Raw genomic sequence first — 17,938 nt, 5'->3', positions numbered from 1 at the left:
CAAGGATATGTCATGGGGAAAGCATAGTATGTTCAATAAATGGTGCTGGGAAAACTGGACAGTCATGTGGGAAACAATGAAACTGGACCACTGTCTTACACTATATACAAAAATTAACTCAAAATGGATTAAAGACTTGAATGTAAGACCTGAAACCTTACAACAACTAGAAGAAAACATAGGCGGTAAACTCCATGACATCAGTCTTAACAATGACTCTTTTGTATTTGACCAAAGGTAAAAAGAAAAAAAGCAAAAACAAGCAAGGAGGACTATATTAAATTAAAAAAACTTCTCCACAGCAAAGAAAAAATTAACAAAATGCAAAGACAATCTATCAAATGGGAGAAAATGTTTCCAAATCATGTATCTAATATGAATATCCAAAAATTATAAAGAATTCGTGTAACTCAAGTAAAAAAAGAACACAGTCTGGTTTAAAAATGGACAGAAGATATGAGGAGATATTTTTCCAATAAAGACATAGAGATGGCCAACATGAAAAGATGCTCAAGGTCACTAATCATCAGGGAAAGGCAAATCAAAACCACGATGAGGTATCACCTCACACCTGTTAAAATGGCTGTTCTAAAAAGGACGAGCACTAGGTGTTGGGGAAGATGTGGAGAAAAGGGAAGCATCGTGCACTGTTGGTGAGACTGTAAATTGATGTAACCACTATGGAAGACAATATGGAGTTTCCTCAGAAAATTAAACATGGAATCACATACCCAGCAATTCCACCTCTGGGGCTTATACCCAAAAGAATTGAAATCAGGGACTCAAATAAGTATTTATACACTCATGTTCACAGCATTATTCACAATAGCAGAAAGATGGAAGCAACCCAAGTGTCCATTGGCAGATGAGAAAATAAACAAAATATGGTATAAATATGCAACGGAATATTATTCAGCCTTTACAAGGAAGGAAGTTCTGACACATGCTCCAAATGGATGAATCTTGCAGACATTAAGTTCAACGAGTCAACCGCAAAAGAATCAAATACTATGATTCCACTTACATAAGGAACCTAGAGGAGTAAAATTCATAGACAGAGAGCAGCATTATAGTTACCAGGGGCTGGGGGAGGGGAGAATGAAGAGCTGTTTAATGAGCACAGACTCTCAGCTGGGGAAGATGAAAAGGTTCTAGAGATGGTCGAGTGGATGGTTGCACAACGTGTGAATGTACTTAACGCCACTAAACTGTACACTTAAAAGGGTTGAGATGGTAAACTTTGTTATGTGAGTTTTACCACAATAAAAAATACAGTGAGAGTAGTTCAGCAAGTCCACGTTCATGGCAGCAAGGTTCTCCCATCTCCTCCAGGCACACCCCATGGCTTGCCACTTACTTCCCAAGGTGCACAAGTCCCGTATCGGGCATCCTAGGATGCTTCTACGGGGGACTTCCAGAGGGCCCTCCAAGTGGACATTCTTGTGGTCCCAAGATAAACACAGAGTGAGAGATCAGCCAACCTGCAGTTCTTTCGAACTGAAGACAAGGCTGGCCTGGTTTCTCTGCCGAAGCTACTCAGAAACACCATCCAAGTCGGAGTCCGACGCCCATTGCAGGGCCCACACTCCGCTTAACCCTGTGACATTCTGAATAATGACTCAATGCTGGGATCTGCGATGGCATTTTCCGAAGCGTGATCTCTGGGATGTTCATAAATGTTACATGAACAAAAGAATTCTGTTGTCACACACGGTTTGGGCACACTGGATTAAAGTAGGGCCAATGGCTTCTTCCCTGTTGCATTTCCAGGGCAGCATGGGCCATGGGTCCCCACAGAGGGAGGCTTGGATGATGCTCACACAGTGTTTGCCAAGTGGATTTGACCACACAGTGCTTTGTCATGACCATGTGAGGGACTGATATTCTGTAAACACAATTTGGAAAAACTTTCATTTAGAGAAAAGTAATAAAATAGGAGATGAAAATATACACCAGGCCAGGGGGTTGGCAAACTATCCCCTTTGGGCCGAATCCACCCAGCTGCTTGTTTTTGTACAGAGTTAGGAATGGGTTTTACGTGCTAAATGGTTACATTTTAAATAGTTATGCAAGTCCTTGCATAACCTTCTGGGTTTGCCTCTTGGCTCCCAAAGCCCAAAATATTTATTATCTGACTCTTTAAGAAGAAGTTTGCCAGCTCCTGCATTAGGTAATGAAAATATTTGAAGACCATTAATTCTATGGGCGAGGCATACATTATTTTTATTCATCTTCACAACGCTGTTGGAAGGGCTTTCTTGTCCCCATTTTACAGGAGAGGATGCAAAGTATCACAGAGGTAATGTGTGGTCAGAGGCAGAACTTTGCACCAGAGAAGCCCAGGTTATCTTACGCTTGTCATCTTGCGGCTGAGCACTCTTGGTTTGGAAGATTTGGGAAAAAACGTTCCCAAGGGCACCCGAACGACATTTTCCCTTCTTATGGGAACATATGTAATATGGTGTATGAAGGGCCAGTACCCCTAAGCAAGGTCTGACGGGGCGCTGCTTTCTTTAGTTTCCTCCAAGTGTGGATGCATGGTGTTATGTAAACCGCCCCCTTGCAGTTCTTCTGTTCAGGGGCTTGAGGGTCCTATTCTCCCCTCCCCAGGAAGCTGGGTGGCGGTGCCATTTTGTTTAAAGACTTACCTGGGACCAAGAAGGCTCCACGTTGGGGTTGGTTTTGTCTTGGCTCTGCCCTTGGGAAAGTAATAAAAGGTCAGACAATGCCTCGCCCTCCTGGGAGCAGATGGGCCCGGGCAGTCTCCGTAGGGCCCCGCCCTCCAGCACATGCCTGCCTGGCAGGAGGCAACACCAGCGAGATGCTCCAGGCCCCCTGGCCGTGTGAGTTTAGGAGCTGAGAATATGTGGGAGACACCCAGCTTTCCCTCGGCTTCTGGACACTGTGGTTAAAAGAATCAAGATGCACAAGGACTCAAAGACAGAGATCCCTCCCATTTCTGGGCAACGCCCAGACATAAAAGCTCATAGAGGCTTCTGTTCTCTGATCTCAAAACCCAGGCCAAGACGCCGGGACACAAAGCTATGCATCCTTTCTTCAGCCAAATAAAGTCCACAGACACTGCATCTTTGCAATGGGGCTTGAAACCAGTCAAGCACGTTTTTATTAAAAAAAGAAAAAAGAAAAAGTCTAATGGAAGTATATAGTCTATACATGCTACAGCTATTTATCATCACCCTCCCCCTCACATTATACATCCTCATCTATTTTTTGTGTGTGTTAAAAGGAAACAGTTTGTCTGCCGTGGGCACAAGGAGCACCGAGTGTCCGAAGTCTCCAGCACCAGCCTGTGAGCTGATGCAGGGTGGCGGGCCAGTGCCGCCAGGGCCCCCCGTTCCTGGAGGGACGTGAGAAGTGGCCCACTCACTTGGTGGCTCCCTGAAGCAGGACATGTGGGCTGCAGCTAAGGTGGCCCTAGTTCCTCCTCACCCCTGGGAGGGCAAAAGGGGCGCTATTAACAATGACAGGGCACAAAGGCAGAGGCCGGCCTACGCGGGGGTCAAACACGGACACCTCTGCGGCCTGAGAATTGCTTACTGCTGGAGCGAGCCTGACGGGCATCGCCTTGTGTGTCTGTAGAACTGGAAGTGAAGGCTACTGGCTGAGACACTGGGTTTGGCCTCTTCAAGGAAACAGAGACTGAACCCCTTTGTCCCTGACTGGAACTAGGAAGCCTCCTTTAGCGTAAAGGCAGACATGGGGAGGGAGGTGGAATGTGGCAGCACAGTGAGGGGCTCAGTAACCCGCAGGGTAGCACCAGAAACCAGACGTCACCCCACGGAGCTGGACGGTCACGCCTGTGGGAAGCATCCTCAGCAGGCGGTCCATGAGTGGGGAGCCTCCTGGTTTTAACTCCGCAAAGCCAGAACCTTAGCCAAGTCCGGAGCAATTCCTCTAGGCTAAGGGAGGGCGCCCTGCACCCTCAGTGTGAGCCAATCATCACTCGTTCAGGCCACAGCTGGACCCTAGGTAATCCACCGTCTGGCTGTTCGCCCCGAAGGACAGGCCTGGACAACCAAGGGGGACAAGACTGCCATGTGTGGCTAAGACTGTTGTGTGCCTGCTGGCACAGTCCAAAGACAAGGGCGAGGCCTCCCAGGAGCGGGCAGACCCGACACTTAAGAGACTCAGCACAATGAAAGGCTGGGAGCCAAGCCACGGACCTTCTCATTCTTGCTGCCAAGTTGCCAGCTGTTTGAGGGCAAGAGCAAGTCCTTAATTCCACTCAATGCTGGCACTTGGTACGGGCTGAATAAATACCGGACTGTCCGTCCCTCAAATCCTTCCAAACCTTGGGGAGATTCAGCACCTGCCCTCGAATGTGGCAAGTTTGTTTTCCTCTGTTCCGCCTGGTGACGAAACCCTGGTGGGCTCAACAATGTTTTCAGGCCTAGAATGCAGCCTCAGAAATCGGTGACGTGGCGGGGCCCGGGGCGGGAGCCCCCCCGTGTCGGCGGGCAGGCTGACCTGGGCCCTTGTAATTCCTCTGAAGGTGACGGCATTACAAGCGGTTCCAGCTGGAGCCCAGCTCTTCCCCACGTCCCAGCCTGGGACGAGGACATAACCCCGCCACATGGCAAAGAACCTCTGAGTGAAATTTTTGAGCAAAGGCCTATTTTATCCAGTGAAGGTCCTCAAAACTCGTATTTTCCCAAAGATGCGGTGGCACCATACACTGTAGTTTTACTCTAAGATGTACAATAAAATGCAGGAAGGAAGCGGAGAGGAAGAAAGCAGAAAACCCCACCTTTGTCTGCCCTTCAGACAGGCGTTCACGGGTAACCTACTGACCTGTCATTGTGGGATGGGGAGGGGGAACTCAGTCAGAAGGAGAGTCACCTGCTTCCCTGGAAGCCCCAAGTATGTTTCACTGCTGGTGGCAGAGGAAGTCACGTGCACTGGGGGGAAAACCCCCAGATCTGAGTCTCAGCTTGGTCGCTGTCACCATTCGGATGAAGCTAAGAACAGAGCCTCAACCCCTGAACCTCAGTTTTTCCGCAACAGATCGGGGCTGACCCCACACACCTCACAGGGTTATCGTGGGGACTGAGTTAAAGGAGGGAATGGGCTGAAACCCTGGTGACCGGCCGGAGCTTGGCGTCAGGGGTCATTCCTACAGCCCAGGCCGTTTCCACGGCTGTAACTCCAGGGTGTTTTGCATATGCTCCATCAATTGCTCACAAAGAGTGGTCACAGACCTGGACGGTGTAACCCTAAGTCCACAGGCAAGGACAGCTAGGGAGAGCCACTGCCACCAAGACTCCCCCCTTCCAGGTGCTTGGGGACGTGCCCACCGCTGTGGCAAAGGAGCGCGAGAGAGCAGAGCTCAGGACACAAGGGTATCCTGAGGGAAAACAGTGAGCAGAGTGGAACACAGCTTCAGTACCCTCAGTTCCTGTCCAAAGAATAAGAATAAAAAATAATGTTAATAAAAATAAAAGGCAAGTTCTTTCATTTGCAGGAAAATGTTCTGGCCAGGGAAGGAAAGAAACAATCCATTCCCACCCAGCTGATGCCCAGGAGGAGGGAAAGAGGTCAAAGTCAAACCCTTTCGGTGGAATCAGCAAACAAAAACCAAAGCTCTCCCAGCCAGGCAGGGAGTCGCACGCAGCCTGGTCTAGCTGGCGCCCAGCACATGGTAGGCGCTCACAAAATACTTGGAAAGGTCAATGAAAGCACCAAGTGAGTCAGGAAAAAAAAATTTTCGAGTTTTGTGTTTTGGAGCGTGTGAGTCAAATCCTGCCTAACAGCTTCATAAAAGCGGTTTAAACCAAAGTGGCTCACTCACGGAAGCACACTATGGGGCCTCGTCCTAAGCAAGGGACCGGGAAGAGGTGGGTGGCCCTGCTCCAGCCACCTCCCTTCTTCCCTCCAGGGTGCTGGGCACAGGGCCAAGGGGCGAGCAGGTGCAGCGCAGAGCACGGCAGGGCCCTGCCCCAAGATCCTCAGGGACGGGACTCACAGGCTGACGGAAGGACAAGGATGACAGTGCAGGTCTGAGGAAGCTCCTTCTGCGGAAACATCCAGAGTCCATGTGGTGGGGGTGGGGGGAGGGGCAGGGGCCTTTGGCACAGCAGGTGGACAGCGAGCACCCCCAGGAAAGCTGGCTTTGTGGTTCCAAAAGCATTGCCGTCAACGGATGCTCTGAATGGGCGACTCTGGGGCAGGACAGGGCCACTTCCTCTTCCCCTGCAGGGCAGGGCGGGGGCGGGAGGGGTGCTGCCCTCTCACCGCCAGGCAGCCTGGTCCTCAGGCAGAGCTGGCAACTGGGGGCGGGGGCCTGGTTCTAGTTCTGCAGGTGACCGTGACTCTAGGTGAATGAACCACACCATCAAAATGTGTGGGAGGGCTGCCCTGGGTTCTTCCCAGTGAGACAGAGAGGGAGAGTGCAGTGGAGAAAAAGAAAACTAGGAAAGCCAGAGAGCAGCAGAAGCAGCAGCACTGAGTGACAAGAGGCATCTGCTTGGCCCTTGGGTCCCTGTCACCCGAGGAGGCCACCGCTTGCTACGCTCAGCTCAATGTAGAACCAACGGCTAGTCTTGGAGCCACCAGGGCCCCTCAAGGCTGGCGTGAGAGGCCACCTCAGCGCCCTCTCCGGGACGCCAGCACAGAAGCAGGAGATGGGGTTCTGGCACCCACGCCTCTCCCTCCCCTGCCTGGTCGGCCTCTTCCAGGATGAAGGGCACAGGCTGGGAAGTCAGGCCGGCCTTGATGCAAACCCTCTTCCCCGCTCGTCCTAGCTAGTGTGCCTGGGGCTCGCTAGGTGAGTCACCCCATCTACGGAATGGGTGCACTATTACAGCGGAGGGCTGTTGTGGGGGTTAAATGTGGGTGTAAAGTGCCGCCTATGGAACTTGGCACTGACTAGCTACGCAGCAGAAGAGCGCCCACATAGGAGAATTGCTTGGGCACGACAGTCCCCTTTTTCAAACAAACACTGAGCTTCTTGCTCTAGGTAGACAGAGTGACATGCCCCAGGGTGGGGAGGGGACTGTCCGGAGCCCAGCAGTGAAGTTTGCTCCAGGCGGGACCCACTCCTTGAGGACCCACCCCTTTTAGGCTCCCAAGACAGAAGATGGGAGGCAGGAGTAGCTGCCTCTGGTCTAACAGAGAAGCCTGGGGCCTGAGGCCTTGGAGACAGAGCACACCCCGCTTTGGGACTGGCCATAGAGCCCACTTCTACAGGGTGAAGTCCTTTCTGGTGCCAGGCATTTTGGAAACTGGGCAAATAGTCACTGGGCTTTTCGAGACATGGAGGAGTTGGAGTAAGCCGTCGCGGACTCGATGCGGGGCTGGGGGGCCGCCCCTTCCTACGTGGGGTCCAGGCAACGAGAAACCCTTTCTGCAGTTTCTCCAGGTGGTGGGTTCTGGAGGCCTTGGAGAGTCATGGTTCCACTGCCAGGAGGGCAGGGAAGCTCGGTGGCAACACCACCGGCCTTAAGGCAGGGGTCGTGAGCAGAGAGAAAGCCAGCCTGTGGCCCAGAGGCTCTGGGAGCCACCGTGGTGGGAGGGCCGACGCTACCCGTGGGAGGGAAGCAACCACAGTCCTCCAGAGCCTTCGTTCCTTTGAAGCTGCGTGGAGAATGATAAATTAAGAGGCATATTAAATATGTGGGCAAAACCAGCAGGGACACACAGGCCCTCCAGACAGGGTGGGGAGGAGGCTAGGGCTTCTTTCTGAGATAGTTGGAAGGAATCCACCCTTCCCAGGAGGGCGCCCCGCTGAGGACCTGGCAGAACCACCAGCCGCTGCTGTTCTTTTCCCGGACCTCGAACACGGTCCCCTCCTGGAAGCTGCTCGAATCTTCATCACCTTCAAAGTTGGCCACGGCCACATACAAGTCCTTCGGGCTGTCGGCACTGGGGAAGGGGGCCGCAGCCGCTTTCTCCCTGTTTTCTCCAATCTTGCCCACCATCCGCGGCCCTGGCCCGCCTTTGCCTTGGTTGTCATCTTGGCCCCCTGAGGAGTTGGAGAGAAAAGGTTTGGCTTTTGGAGGGACCAGCAGGGCACGGCCCGGGGCGGGAGCTGCCCTGCCTTCGCTGGCCTCCCGCTGTGGCCCTCGGGCCTCCGGGGGCGGCCTGGCTGAGGAGGTTTTCTTGGGCGGGGGTGGTCTGCGGGGCGGGATCATGGGTCTCTGCTGCGGGGCCTCCTGGAGAGGCAGGGGCACGTTCTTGGGCGCAGGGTCCGCGGTCTTGGCTGGCCTCGGAGGGGCTCTGCAGGGTGCCTCCTTGGGGCCGAGCCCCTCCTGCTTGCCTGTCCAGTCCTGCGCACGGCCCTGCCCCTCCCCTGGGAGGAAGCTGCGGCTGAAGGCCGCGTCCTGGCCCCCACCGGCCTGGTGGCTGCTCTCTCCATCCAACGAGGGCTTCTCTTGGGACTTGGCAGGCCTGAGCTTGCTCCTGAGGTGGCAGATGTCCACTTGGTCTTCGCCCTGAGGTGGCTCCATCCTGGGGGAAGCAGCCGGTTTGGGCCTAACCTGAGGCTTGGACTTTAAGAAGGGGTTCTGGGGAACGGCTTCGGGTTTCTCCTCCGGGGGGTCGGCTTTGGATTTGGAGATGGGCCGGAGGTTGGGCTTCCTCACCTCCTTGGCCAATACTTTGTGGCCACACTCCAGCCCCATCTCATTTTTCAGCTGGAACAGCTTGCTTTTGTCAGGTTTGGGCTCTGGCCTCCTGCCGTCTCGGGCCGGGGGGCTGTGTTTAGCTGGAATCATTGGCAACATCATGCCAGGAGGCTTGGGCGAGGAGCCCCTGAGCTGCTCCATCCTGTGCCGCTCCCGCTCCTGCAGCTCCCCTTCCGACTTGATGATGGACTCTTTCCGGGGCGGGAGGCTGGGCTTCTCCTCCAGGTCACGGTCTGAAATCTCCTCATAGCCCGCACACGACGTGTCGGAGGGCGCCTTCCTCGGGCCCTCCTTACCGCCCTTCCAGTCTTTGGACCACGGTATCCCGGAGTCCGCAGCACCAAGCGGTGCCTCGGGCAGGGGCCGAGAGGGGCCGCTGGCCTCGCTGCCCGTGTTGTTCTCCATCGCGGCTGCATCCCCCAGCCGGAGCTGGGTCACCTCGCTGGGCAAGGGAGCCAGGAAGTTGGGCCTTGAGGCATTGCTGGTCTTCTTATACTTGTCAATGAAGGTCGCTGGGGCCCACCCTTCCTTGTCTTCAATCTGAATGTACCACCAGCCACTCAAGTTCTTCTCAATCACCTGGATGGGAGGAGAGAGGAAAATACTTAGTAGGTTAGGGTTCCAGAGCCAGCAGACCAGGACGCTGGAGGAGACCCGCATGCACCTGGAGCTCCAGAAGCAGGGAGGTGCACTCAGCAGGTTCCCAGGCAACGTGTCTGGGGGACCGTCTATGGAGACTACCACATACCAGGAATCTCTCGCATGGCGGCAGGCTCTTCCTTAACTTTGGATTTCCCCAGACACAGTCTCAAACACGTGGACTTGGGAATAGGCGTTTCATGTAAGAGATGACTTCAGAAAGGCCCAAGTGAGGGAACGGGGAGTGTGAGAGCCTATTGTGAGCAGGTCATTGCTCTGGGCCACTGGGGCTTAATCCACCAGGGACCCTCCGAGAGGCCATGCAGAATCAGACTGTCCCACTGCGGGTGGGGACATTTACCTCCGGACTCATCGTTCTGCCCCCTCCCCCAGGGAATGAACTCCCCTCTTTCTGGGCAGTGCCCCCAGGCACCACAGGAGGCGGGAAGCTGCCGGCTGCGGGGGCCTGCATGCGGCTGCAGGCCAGCTCAGGGGGGGTCAGGGTGCAGGGTGGGCCCCCCGTGGTGTCTGCTACAATTCAAGTGAAACCCGTATGCAGCCCAAACCAGCCCCAGTTGCTGCTGCTTCAGTTGCGCACCAGATAAAGTGATGTTTGCAGGCCTTGCTAGATGAGAAATGCGTGCCCTTAAACGTGGGAATCACACTCAGCTCATGTTTACATTCAGGAGAACTGATGTTGAAGGGAGTAAAACAAACTTTCATCTCCTCTCCTTCCCCCTCTGGGATACACACCCACTGAATGGAACGGTGGGTAGAATCACCCACGATATTTAAGATGTTATGTTACCCGTTGCCTTTCGTTCATACTGCATATCTAAATTCACACGGGTGAAAGGTATGCAAGTTGCAAGCTGGGAGCTGACCTGTGTCTGCCTGAAATTCATATGTCAAAGCCCTCACCCCTGTACCTTAGGATGTGACTCTATTTGGAGACTGAGCCTTTGAAGAGATAGTTAAGTTAAAGGGGGGGGGTCATTAAGGTGGCCCCTAATCGTCTATGACCGGTGTCCTTATAAGAAGCGATTAGGACACAAGAGAACATACAGAATGAGGGACAACCATGTGAGGACCCAGGGAGAAGATGGCTGTCTACAAGCCCGGGGGAGGAGCTCCAGGAGAAACCAACCCCGCCGACACTTTCATCTTGGACTTCCAGCCTGCTGGGCTGTGAAGAAATAAACCCCCGCTGTTTAAACCACCCAGTCTGTGGTCCTTTGGCATGGTGGCCTGAGCTAATTAATACCTGCTGTTCTCTGGCAGGTTCTGTGCATTAGGAGATCTCACAAACGCTCACAACTGCCCCATGAGATGGGGTTATGACTCTGTTTGACAGATGCAGAACGGAGCCTCAAGAGCACTGGGGACTTGCAGAGGGTCAGGCGAGTCAACGGCAGAGGTGGGAGTCAAAGGCAGGCTGGTGGGCTCTGGAGCCCGAGCCTTCCCCCTGTCTGACCCTGTCCCAAAAAGGGGGCCCTGCTTGGGGAGATGCTGGGCCTGGGATGATAAAATGCTGGGCACGAAGAGGTTCTGCTGCCGCGCTCTATGCCCAGTGCGGAGAGGACTGGCAGCCACAGACCCAGCCCAGGAGGCAGAGGCTGGGCCCTGGGGCCCGCAAGCCTGGGTTCCAGCTCTGCCTCCACCATTTACGGTCTGAATGGCCCTGCACAAACCACATTCCTGAGATTCCATACCACAAAAAAGGGAGAATGGTAAAAACGGTGACCTCCACTTGCTGATCACATAAGCTAATGCATACATCAGCACTTGGCAGATGCTGGAAGGTAAATGTTACCTATTATTACATTACAGCAAAGGTTACCGAGAGAGCAGGATGCACGTGACAGGCATATACTTAAGTCCCAGGAGTAGGACTCTCTCCAGGAAAGGGCACTGATAAATGCAAGCCCTTCACCTGAGGGCAACTAGTATCTTGCCAACACTTGGCAGCTACAGTAACAATTAAAGGTGATTCTGGGCACACAAGTCATTGTGGGCACATCCATGAATGCAACAACTCTAATACTAAGTATGAACAATAATCAAAATGAAACATACCCATGAGGATTTGCCAGTCTTACTATGCAAAGTATTATGGCAGAAGCTCTAAAACATTTGTGTTATTAATCACAACTTATAGGAGATTTCATTCACTAGAGAGAAGCTAAGAGCTATTACGAATAAAAGCAAATGCAAAATCGAAAGAATGAGGAGGAAAGAGCCTGGGCTTTAACACCAAAGAGCCCCAGGTTCAAATCCCAGCTGCACCACTGACTACCTATGTCGCCTTGGGCAACTTGTGTACCCTCTCTTTGTCTCAGGTACATCTGTAAAATAGGCTGAGGATACTGACCTCTCAGGACTTAGGTTAGTTACCAAGTACTGTATGTAAGGTACCTGGTCTATATCATCACTGATTATCATGAAGCACGTTATAAAGACAAAAAGGCTAGGCAAGGAATTAGCTGGGCCTAACAGTTCCACTGCTAGAACACACTGCGGCTCTGTTAATGAACTGTGAAGGCTATCGTGATGTTGAAATGAACCGGGAAGCAAAACTGGAGAAGAGCAAAATAGAGTGCACAAAATTTATCACCAGAAAACAATACTTGGTTCAGTCAAAAACTATGTAATGCTATTAACCAATGTTATCACAATAAGTAAATTTTAAAAAAGAACCTCAGGGAGGCAAAGAGACAACAGGTCCACTCACCTCGACCTTCAGGCCCGCCTGGAAGCTGATGCCATCAGGGATGGTGGTCTGGAATTCGGCAATGGTGTAATACTCTTCCTCCACTTGGGGCGGGATGGGAGGCTTGGGCAGGTTGAGGCCTCGAGGCTGACATGATTAAACAAAGTGCTAAGTCCAGTATAAGTCCATTACCACGGCACTGAAAGAGGGGTGTGTGTGTGGGGGGGCTAAGGGACCGGGGCACACGCTCGTTCTCAAGGGGGCGCTGGTGGACCCATGGGACTAAACAAAGAGGCCCACTCAGATCATTATCTTCTGGGTGAGCTCACTGGCCCTTCAGCTTTAGAGCAAAGAGAAGAAACATTTGCCAGCAATCATCATGAACATCTGAGGCAAGACAATATTCTCTGAACCTAAGAGGTGGCAAGGGTTATGGAAAGAACACAGTTTTTCAAGTCAGACCGGTCTGGGTGAGAAGCACTGATTACGTGTGCGACTGAGGAGCCTCCATGTCGCCTCCTGTGGATCTACTGGGATGGGGGCGGGGGGCGGTCCCTGTAGGCATTCCGTAAGGGGGTGCGGCAAAGCGCTCAGCACACCGCATGCACGCAACGGGTGCTTGCTAAATGGCAGGCAGTAAGAAAAAGATGACCTGTTTTTTTCAATGTATTGGCCAGAAAGGTACCAAAAAAATTTACAAATGTATGAATGTAATATATTAGAATGGGACCACACATGATTTTTCTGCTTCATCCCAGTTGCGGTTTCAGTCACCTTCTTTGAGAAGACTGATGTAAGACAACGGGAAGCAGGCTCAGGAAGCAGAGGGTGTGCCACGAAGCCCAAGTGTCGCAAAGCCACGAGCAACTTGCTTTTCTGCCTGTCAATGGCCTAGTACTTGTCTGGCCTGGTGCACGAGGCCACTGGGTGGACAGGAAGGCACAGGGGCGAGAGGCTCGTGTCAGGCCAGGGGCTGGCTCCCCAGCAGCAAGGGCCCACTTACTATGGTCATGTCCCGGCGAGGAGGGGGTCTCTGCCTCATCTTGGGTGATCCTATGAAAAGACAAGATCTTATTTCACACATGTGCAGAATTCTACAGATGAAATTCCTGAGAGGGATACCAGGAAAGATCTGTTCCATCCTGTACAAGATAAGGTACAACACTCCGCACAGGCCTCAGAGAGCTGCTCTGACCGCTGTGACCCTTCTCGCGAGAAGAGTTGGGTAAGGAAGGGGCTGTTCAGACGCAGCTCAGGCTGGCCCTGTGCTGGAGCACTGGAAAGCTTTCCAGAAAGGGCAAAGGTGAAGACTTCGGAATAACAGAATAGCAGAGGTGGGCTGCAGCAAGCTACCTGACTCTCTGGGACACAAGGCCCTCATCTGTAGAAGGAGAGTTAACGCCTGCCTCCCAGGGGCAGTGGTGGAGATGCAAGTAAACAATTTGTGTGAGGCTCTTGGCACATGGCAGATATGCCATAAATGTTACCGCCTCTGGCTTTGCGTTCTAGAACAAATCCAAATTAAACAACATGTAGACAGAACCAAACTTAGGTTGCTTAGGATGGCTTCAAGAGTTTTTACTCTGGAGTGGAGGTGCCCTTACTCTGGGCTTCAGGGTGAGTAGGAAGATGACTTTGTGGTGGTCCAAGGCTCCTGGCAAAAGGCGGAATATTAAGAAAGGCACCCCATGCACTGCCAGAGCTGGTTTAGCGTGGGCCTTCACGGATGGGTAGTTTGGCAGTTGGGGTGTGGAGATGACTGCTAATTGCTTAAATAACCACTTCTCCTGTCTTCTGTTAGCATAAATAGCAACAGAGTTTTAGCCAGACACTTAGCTACCAATAGAAAAACATTTCCTAGACTCCCTTGCAGCTAGGTATTGTCATGTGACTAAGTTCTAGCCGTAAGATGTGAGAGTGGGAACAGTGTAGCTTCTGGTCTAATCAGCCACTTCTCTCTGCCTCTTTTCATGACTGGACTAGCCGTGAGCCATCCGAGACTAGGAAGATGAGGGCAACATGCAATAGAGGCAGTGTAACAAGATTCCTGACTGCACACGGTGGCCATAGTAGCCCTGGACATATACCTGGATCTTTTGTAAAAAAGAAGTAAACATCTAAATGACTTGTGCCACTGTTATTAGGTGTATGTATGTGGTGGTGGGAGGTGTGTGTCTTTGTTTGAGCATCTGAACCTATCTTAATATGGGGTTTCAGATCTTTGTTTGCTCCTCGGGGTTACTGGGAATCCTCCTGTACCCTTTGCCACGATAGATTGGAATCACAGGAACTAGGTGCTGGATAGAACCCCCGCCATGGCCTGTCAGTGCTTTCTCAGAGCAGCTAAGCAGAGAACATGAGACTCAAGAAGTTCTTAGACTAAAAGAGCCACATAAACTGCTAGACAAGCCCAGCCAGGGACAAAGGACTTTATCCCAATGGCTAACAGGAAGCTGCATGCTTGAGGCTGGAGTCCTGAGAACACAGTGGACAATAATGAACCCTACTCTCAGCTGTATTGGGCACATTAAACGGTAATATATATGCTTGCAGTGAAAAGACAGACAAAAAACTGTTGTTAGAGTAAAGCCAACTTCAGAGGGTTAACTTTTTCTTCCTCTGGCTCAGAAATGAGGCCATGTGGAGAGAGCACTGGTGCTGGAGTCAGACAAGCCTGGGTTCAAGTCCCGGCCCCTCCGTGGACTAGTTCAGTGATCTTGGGCAAACCGCTCAATTGCTTTGTTTTCCAATCTGTAAAATGAAAGTGGTAATTCCCTCCAAGGCCGTTATGCAGAGTTAAGGAAACTAATTCTAATACTCCTGGCGCACAGCAGGGCCCTGAGAAGCAGCAGCTATCTGATCACCACGAGGCAGCGGAACGCGTGGTCTGGAGCAGGCAGGCAGCGCCCTCCACTCAGAGGCTCGGCTGTGGCTTGCTGGCTGAATGATCCGGGAACAAGGTACCCCGGGTTTCTGAGCCCCTGCTTTCTCATCTACAGCATGAGGGACAGTGTCTCAGGAGCACTGGGCAGAGCCTCTGGGACCTGGGTGGGTGTCACTCACTCGGCTTGACGTCACCGTCCGGCACCGGGCGGCCTTCAAACCGGCCGTCCCTCTGGTTGCTGAGCAGCTCCTTCTCCCTGCCCACCGAGTTCTGCGGCCGGGAAACTCCATCCAGGTCAGGGACGCCCGCGTGGGTGGACGAGGCAGGGCCCAGCTTCGGGGGTGAGGGCTCCCCGCCGCTCTTCTTCAGGTACGAGGCTGGGGCCCAGCCCTCTTTGCCCTGGTACCTGCGAGGAGAAGAACGGATGCTGGTCAGGCTGCCCTGCCACCCATGGGAAGAAGCCACGCTCCTACTGTGAGTCACACCGCGGAGCCCAGAGGGCAGGAATGGTGGTCAGCAGTGCCCAGCGCCAGAGGCTGGCACACTGCTTGCCACCTCCCGGGGAAGCCCAAGCCATCAAGAGCTTGGCATTCAAGGTCCTCCCACCTGGCCTCAGCTTGTCCCCCAGCCTCATCGCTCATGTCCCACCCGCCCAACTCAGCCTGCAACTTCCCACATGCGCCTCCGTCTTTCAACTCCCTTGCCCCAGCTCTCGGAGACCCTCCGGCAAAGCCCCTTCCCCTCTCCTCCCTGCTTCTCTTTCCCAGCTCTGCTTAATCCCATCTCCTTTTGCAAGCCCTTTCCGAGCCTCGCCGAGAACGAAGCCCTCCCTCCACGGAGCCCTGCCGCCTGCACACACCACAGTGCTCACACCTACAACACAAATACATGTGGCTGGCCTGTCGCCCCACGCAGAACGCGCGCGCTGGGGCAGGGCCATGGCCGGTCCATCTCTGTGTGTCAAGGGTCTCAGTGCCGGTGAAGTGAATAATCTAACAGGCAAGTGGACAAACTGCACATGGGCTTGGCAAGTGGGCGTAGCTTCTGCTATAGCTGCTGTCCCCATATAGCCATCGCTGCAATGACAATGATAACAACTGGTACTTAGTGGGCACGTACTGTTCTGCACTATGTACTTTATAGCCATTGATGGGTTTCATCCATCCAGTCCTGGAGGTGGCAGACAGGCACTCAGACCCCGGCTGCTGGCACCTGTCTGTGCCCCTAACTCCCAGGCTCTGCTGCCTCTTCCCAGCAGCTCCGGCTCCGGGCACAGGAAGGGCGGGGCCCTGTTTCCATGGGTTAAATGTGCCTTCAGAGGGGAATGAAGCAAGTCAGGGCTGGTTCCTAGTCTTACCAAGGATCAGCTGGGTGTCTCCCTGAACTGCAAAAGTGACGGAGATGCCGAAAGACCAGCTTAGTGAATTCTAAAGGGAATCCAGTGAGTGTAATGATCACTTAATTCTCTACGTGAAACTCAGTTTATGGCATGACCCAAGGTTGGTCTGGACCACTGGTCTTACAGCTGCTCACGCTGTTTGTGACAGTGGCACACGTTTCTTCTGAACCCCATGTTCGGTGACATCACACTGAACGCTTGACATTGGCCAGGGTGAGAGTATTTACACCACGGAAATTGGCAAACACTGCAATTCAAGAGCATTATTCCCTTGGAGAGCAGCTGTCAAACACTTCCCTGCACCCCGCCGGTCTGGACTGAAGAACAGGTGCCTATACCTTCAGGGGAGCTGAACACACCTAACTGACCGGCAAGGATACATGACAGGGCCAAGTATCTGGTCAAGAATTACTTTAAGAACTAAATAGCACTGTGCTTCAGTGAAGAAAGTCCTTCGTAACTGAAAGCAACATTATAAGGCGATAGCTGCAGAGTTTGGAGTCTACCAATCTTAAAACACCTGCCCTCTGAGTGGGGATAAATCTTGTCTGAATTGGAAAATGTCACGCTCCATACAATCCTCAGCCTCAACACGAGACGGTTCATTTGGGGGCACAAAGCCATAAGCAGAGGGGCAACACATGCAGTGGCAAGTGGGCTTCGGGGTGAGAAGGGCAGGGGTTCAAACCCAGACTGTCCCTTTCTCCCTTCAGTCAGACCTTTGGACAACTGCGGGCCCCACTGACCACAGGCTGCCTCAGGTCGGACCCAGGGCCAATGAAGCCATTCCCAAATTCCAGAACCACAAGTTTTGGGTTAATTCGTTTTGCAGCAAGACAGCATATATACTCAAGATGTTATGTGTCACTGCCATTACTCCTTCAGACCTCAGTTCTGTGCATCCCCTCCCTCAGGAAGCCTTCCTGGCCTCTGGGCTCAGAAGCCCCTGTTTTGTGCGTCTCTCCAACACATCAGGCACCACCTTGGCCTGCGATGGCGTGGGAGCCTGTCCTCGGTGCCCTTTGCTGTGAATCCCTGTCTTTCTCACCACTGACTCCCCAGCTCCCAGAACAGCGCTTGGCCCGGAACAGATTCTTGGTGTGCGTTTGCTGGATGAATGAAGGAAGTATCACACACTCAGCCCCACGTGAGTGGCCCTCATGTCCTGCCTCACGTCATGGCATAGACGCTGGGTGACAGGGGCCTCAGGCTTCCTCTCTTGCCCCAGTTTCCTGTGGTTACTGCCTGGCTACTAGGGTGACCCAAGAGAGGGTTTCCAGGACTCATTAATAAACCTGGGAAAGCACCAGGCAGACCAGCATGAGTTGGCGCCCTATCTGCCCGTGGGGTTCTGATTTCATGACACAGGGGAAGGAGCTGTGACAAAGTGTTTGAAATGCCTTCACTGCTGGACTCGGAGAGACTTGTGCTGGCCTCAGAGCCGGGCTGAGGAGGGAAATCACACGCGGCAGCTCAGCCGCCAGTTACTCATTAAGAGGAACGTCTGGAGGAGGACCAGTCTTGCTCAACAGGGTTACTGCTCTCCGTGGCTCATTGTGTTTGGAGACGGTTTTGCTTATTACGGACTTTCAGAGAAGGATCTGAGTAGGGAGGGAAGCCAAACAGCACAGAGGAGAAGCGGCCCTTGGCGGCTCAGGCCAAAC

General features: G+C 52.9%; 1 protein-coding gene across 3 annotated transcripts in view; it reads right to left on the bottom strand.

Moving 5' to 3' along the window:
* Positions 1–6,624: 6,624 nt before the first annotated feature.
* The window catches only part of SH3PXD2B (SH3 and PX domains 2B), a 75,351-nt gene continuing 64,037 nt past the window's right edge, over positions 6,625–17,938 (bottom strand). For all 3 annotated transcript variants that reach the window (XM_054568046.1, XM_054568044.1, XM_054568045.1), the window contains 4 exons: positions 15,055–15,281; positions 12,995–13,044; positions 12,013–12,138; positions 6,625–9,221 (listed from right to left, as the gene is read on the bottom strand). In XM_054568046.1, the coding sequence (XP_054424021.1) occupies positions 7,686–9,221; positions 12,013–12,138; positions 12,995–13,044; positions 15,055–15,281 (1,939 nt within the window). In that variant the 3' untranslated portion in view covers positions 6,625–7,685. The remainder of the gene's footprint in view (positions 9,222–12,012; positions 12,139–12,994; positions 13,045–15,054; positions 15,282–17,938) is intronic.

The sequence above is a fragment of the Pteronotus mesoamericanus genome, unplaced genomic scaffold (assembly GCF_021234165.1).
Source record: "Pteronotus mesoamericanus isolate MK-2021 breed Mesoamerican mustached bat unplaced genomic scaffold, CSHL_Meso_final contig_2, whole genome shotgun sequence".
NCBI lineage: Eukaryota > Metazoa > Chordata > Mammalia > Chiroptera > Mormoopidae > Pteronotus > Pteronotus mesoamericanus.
This window is presented reverse-complemented; position numbering and strand designations above follow the sequence as displayed.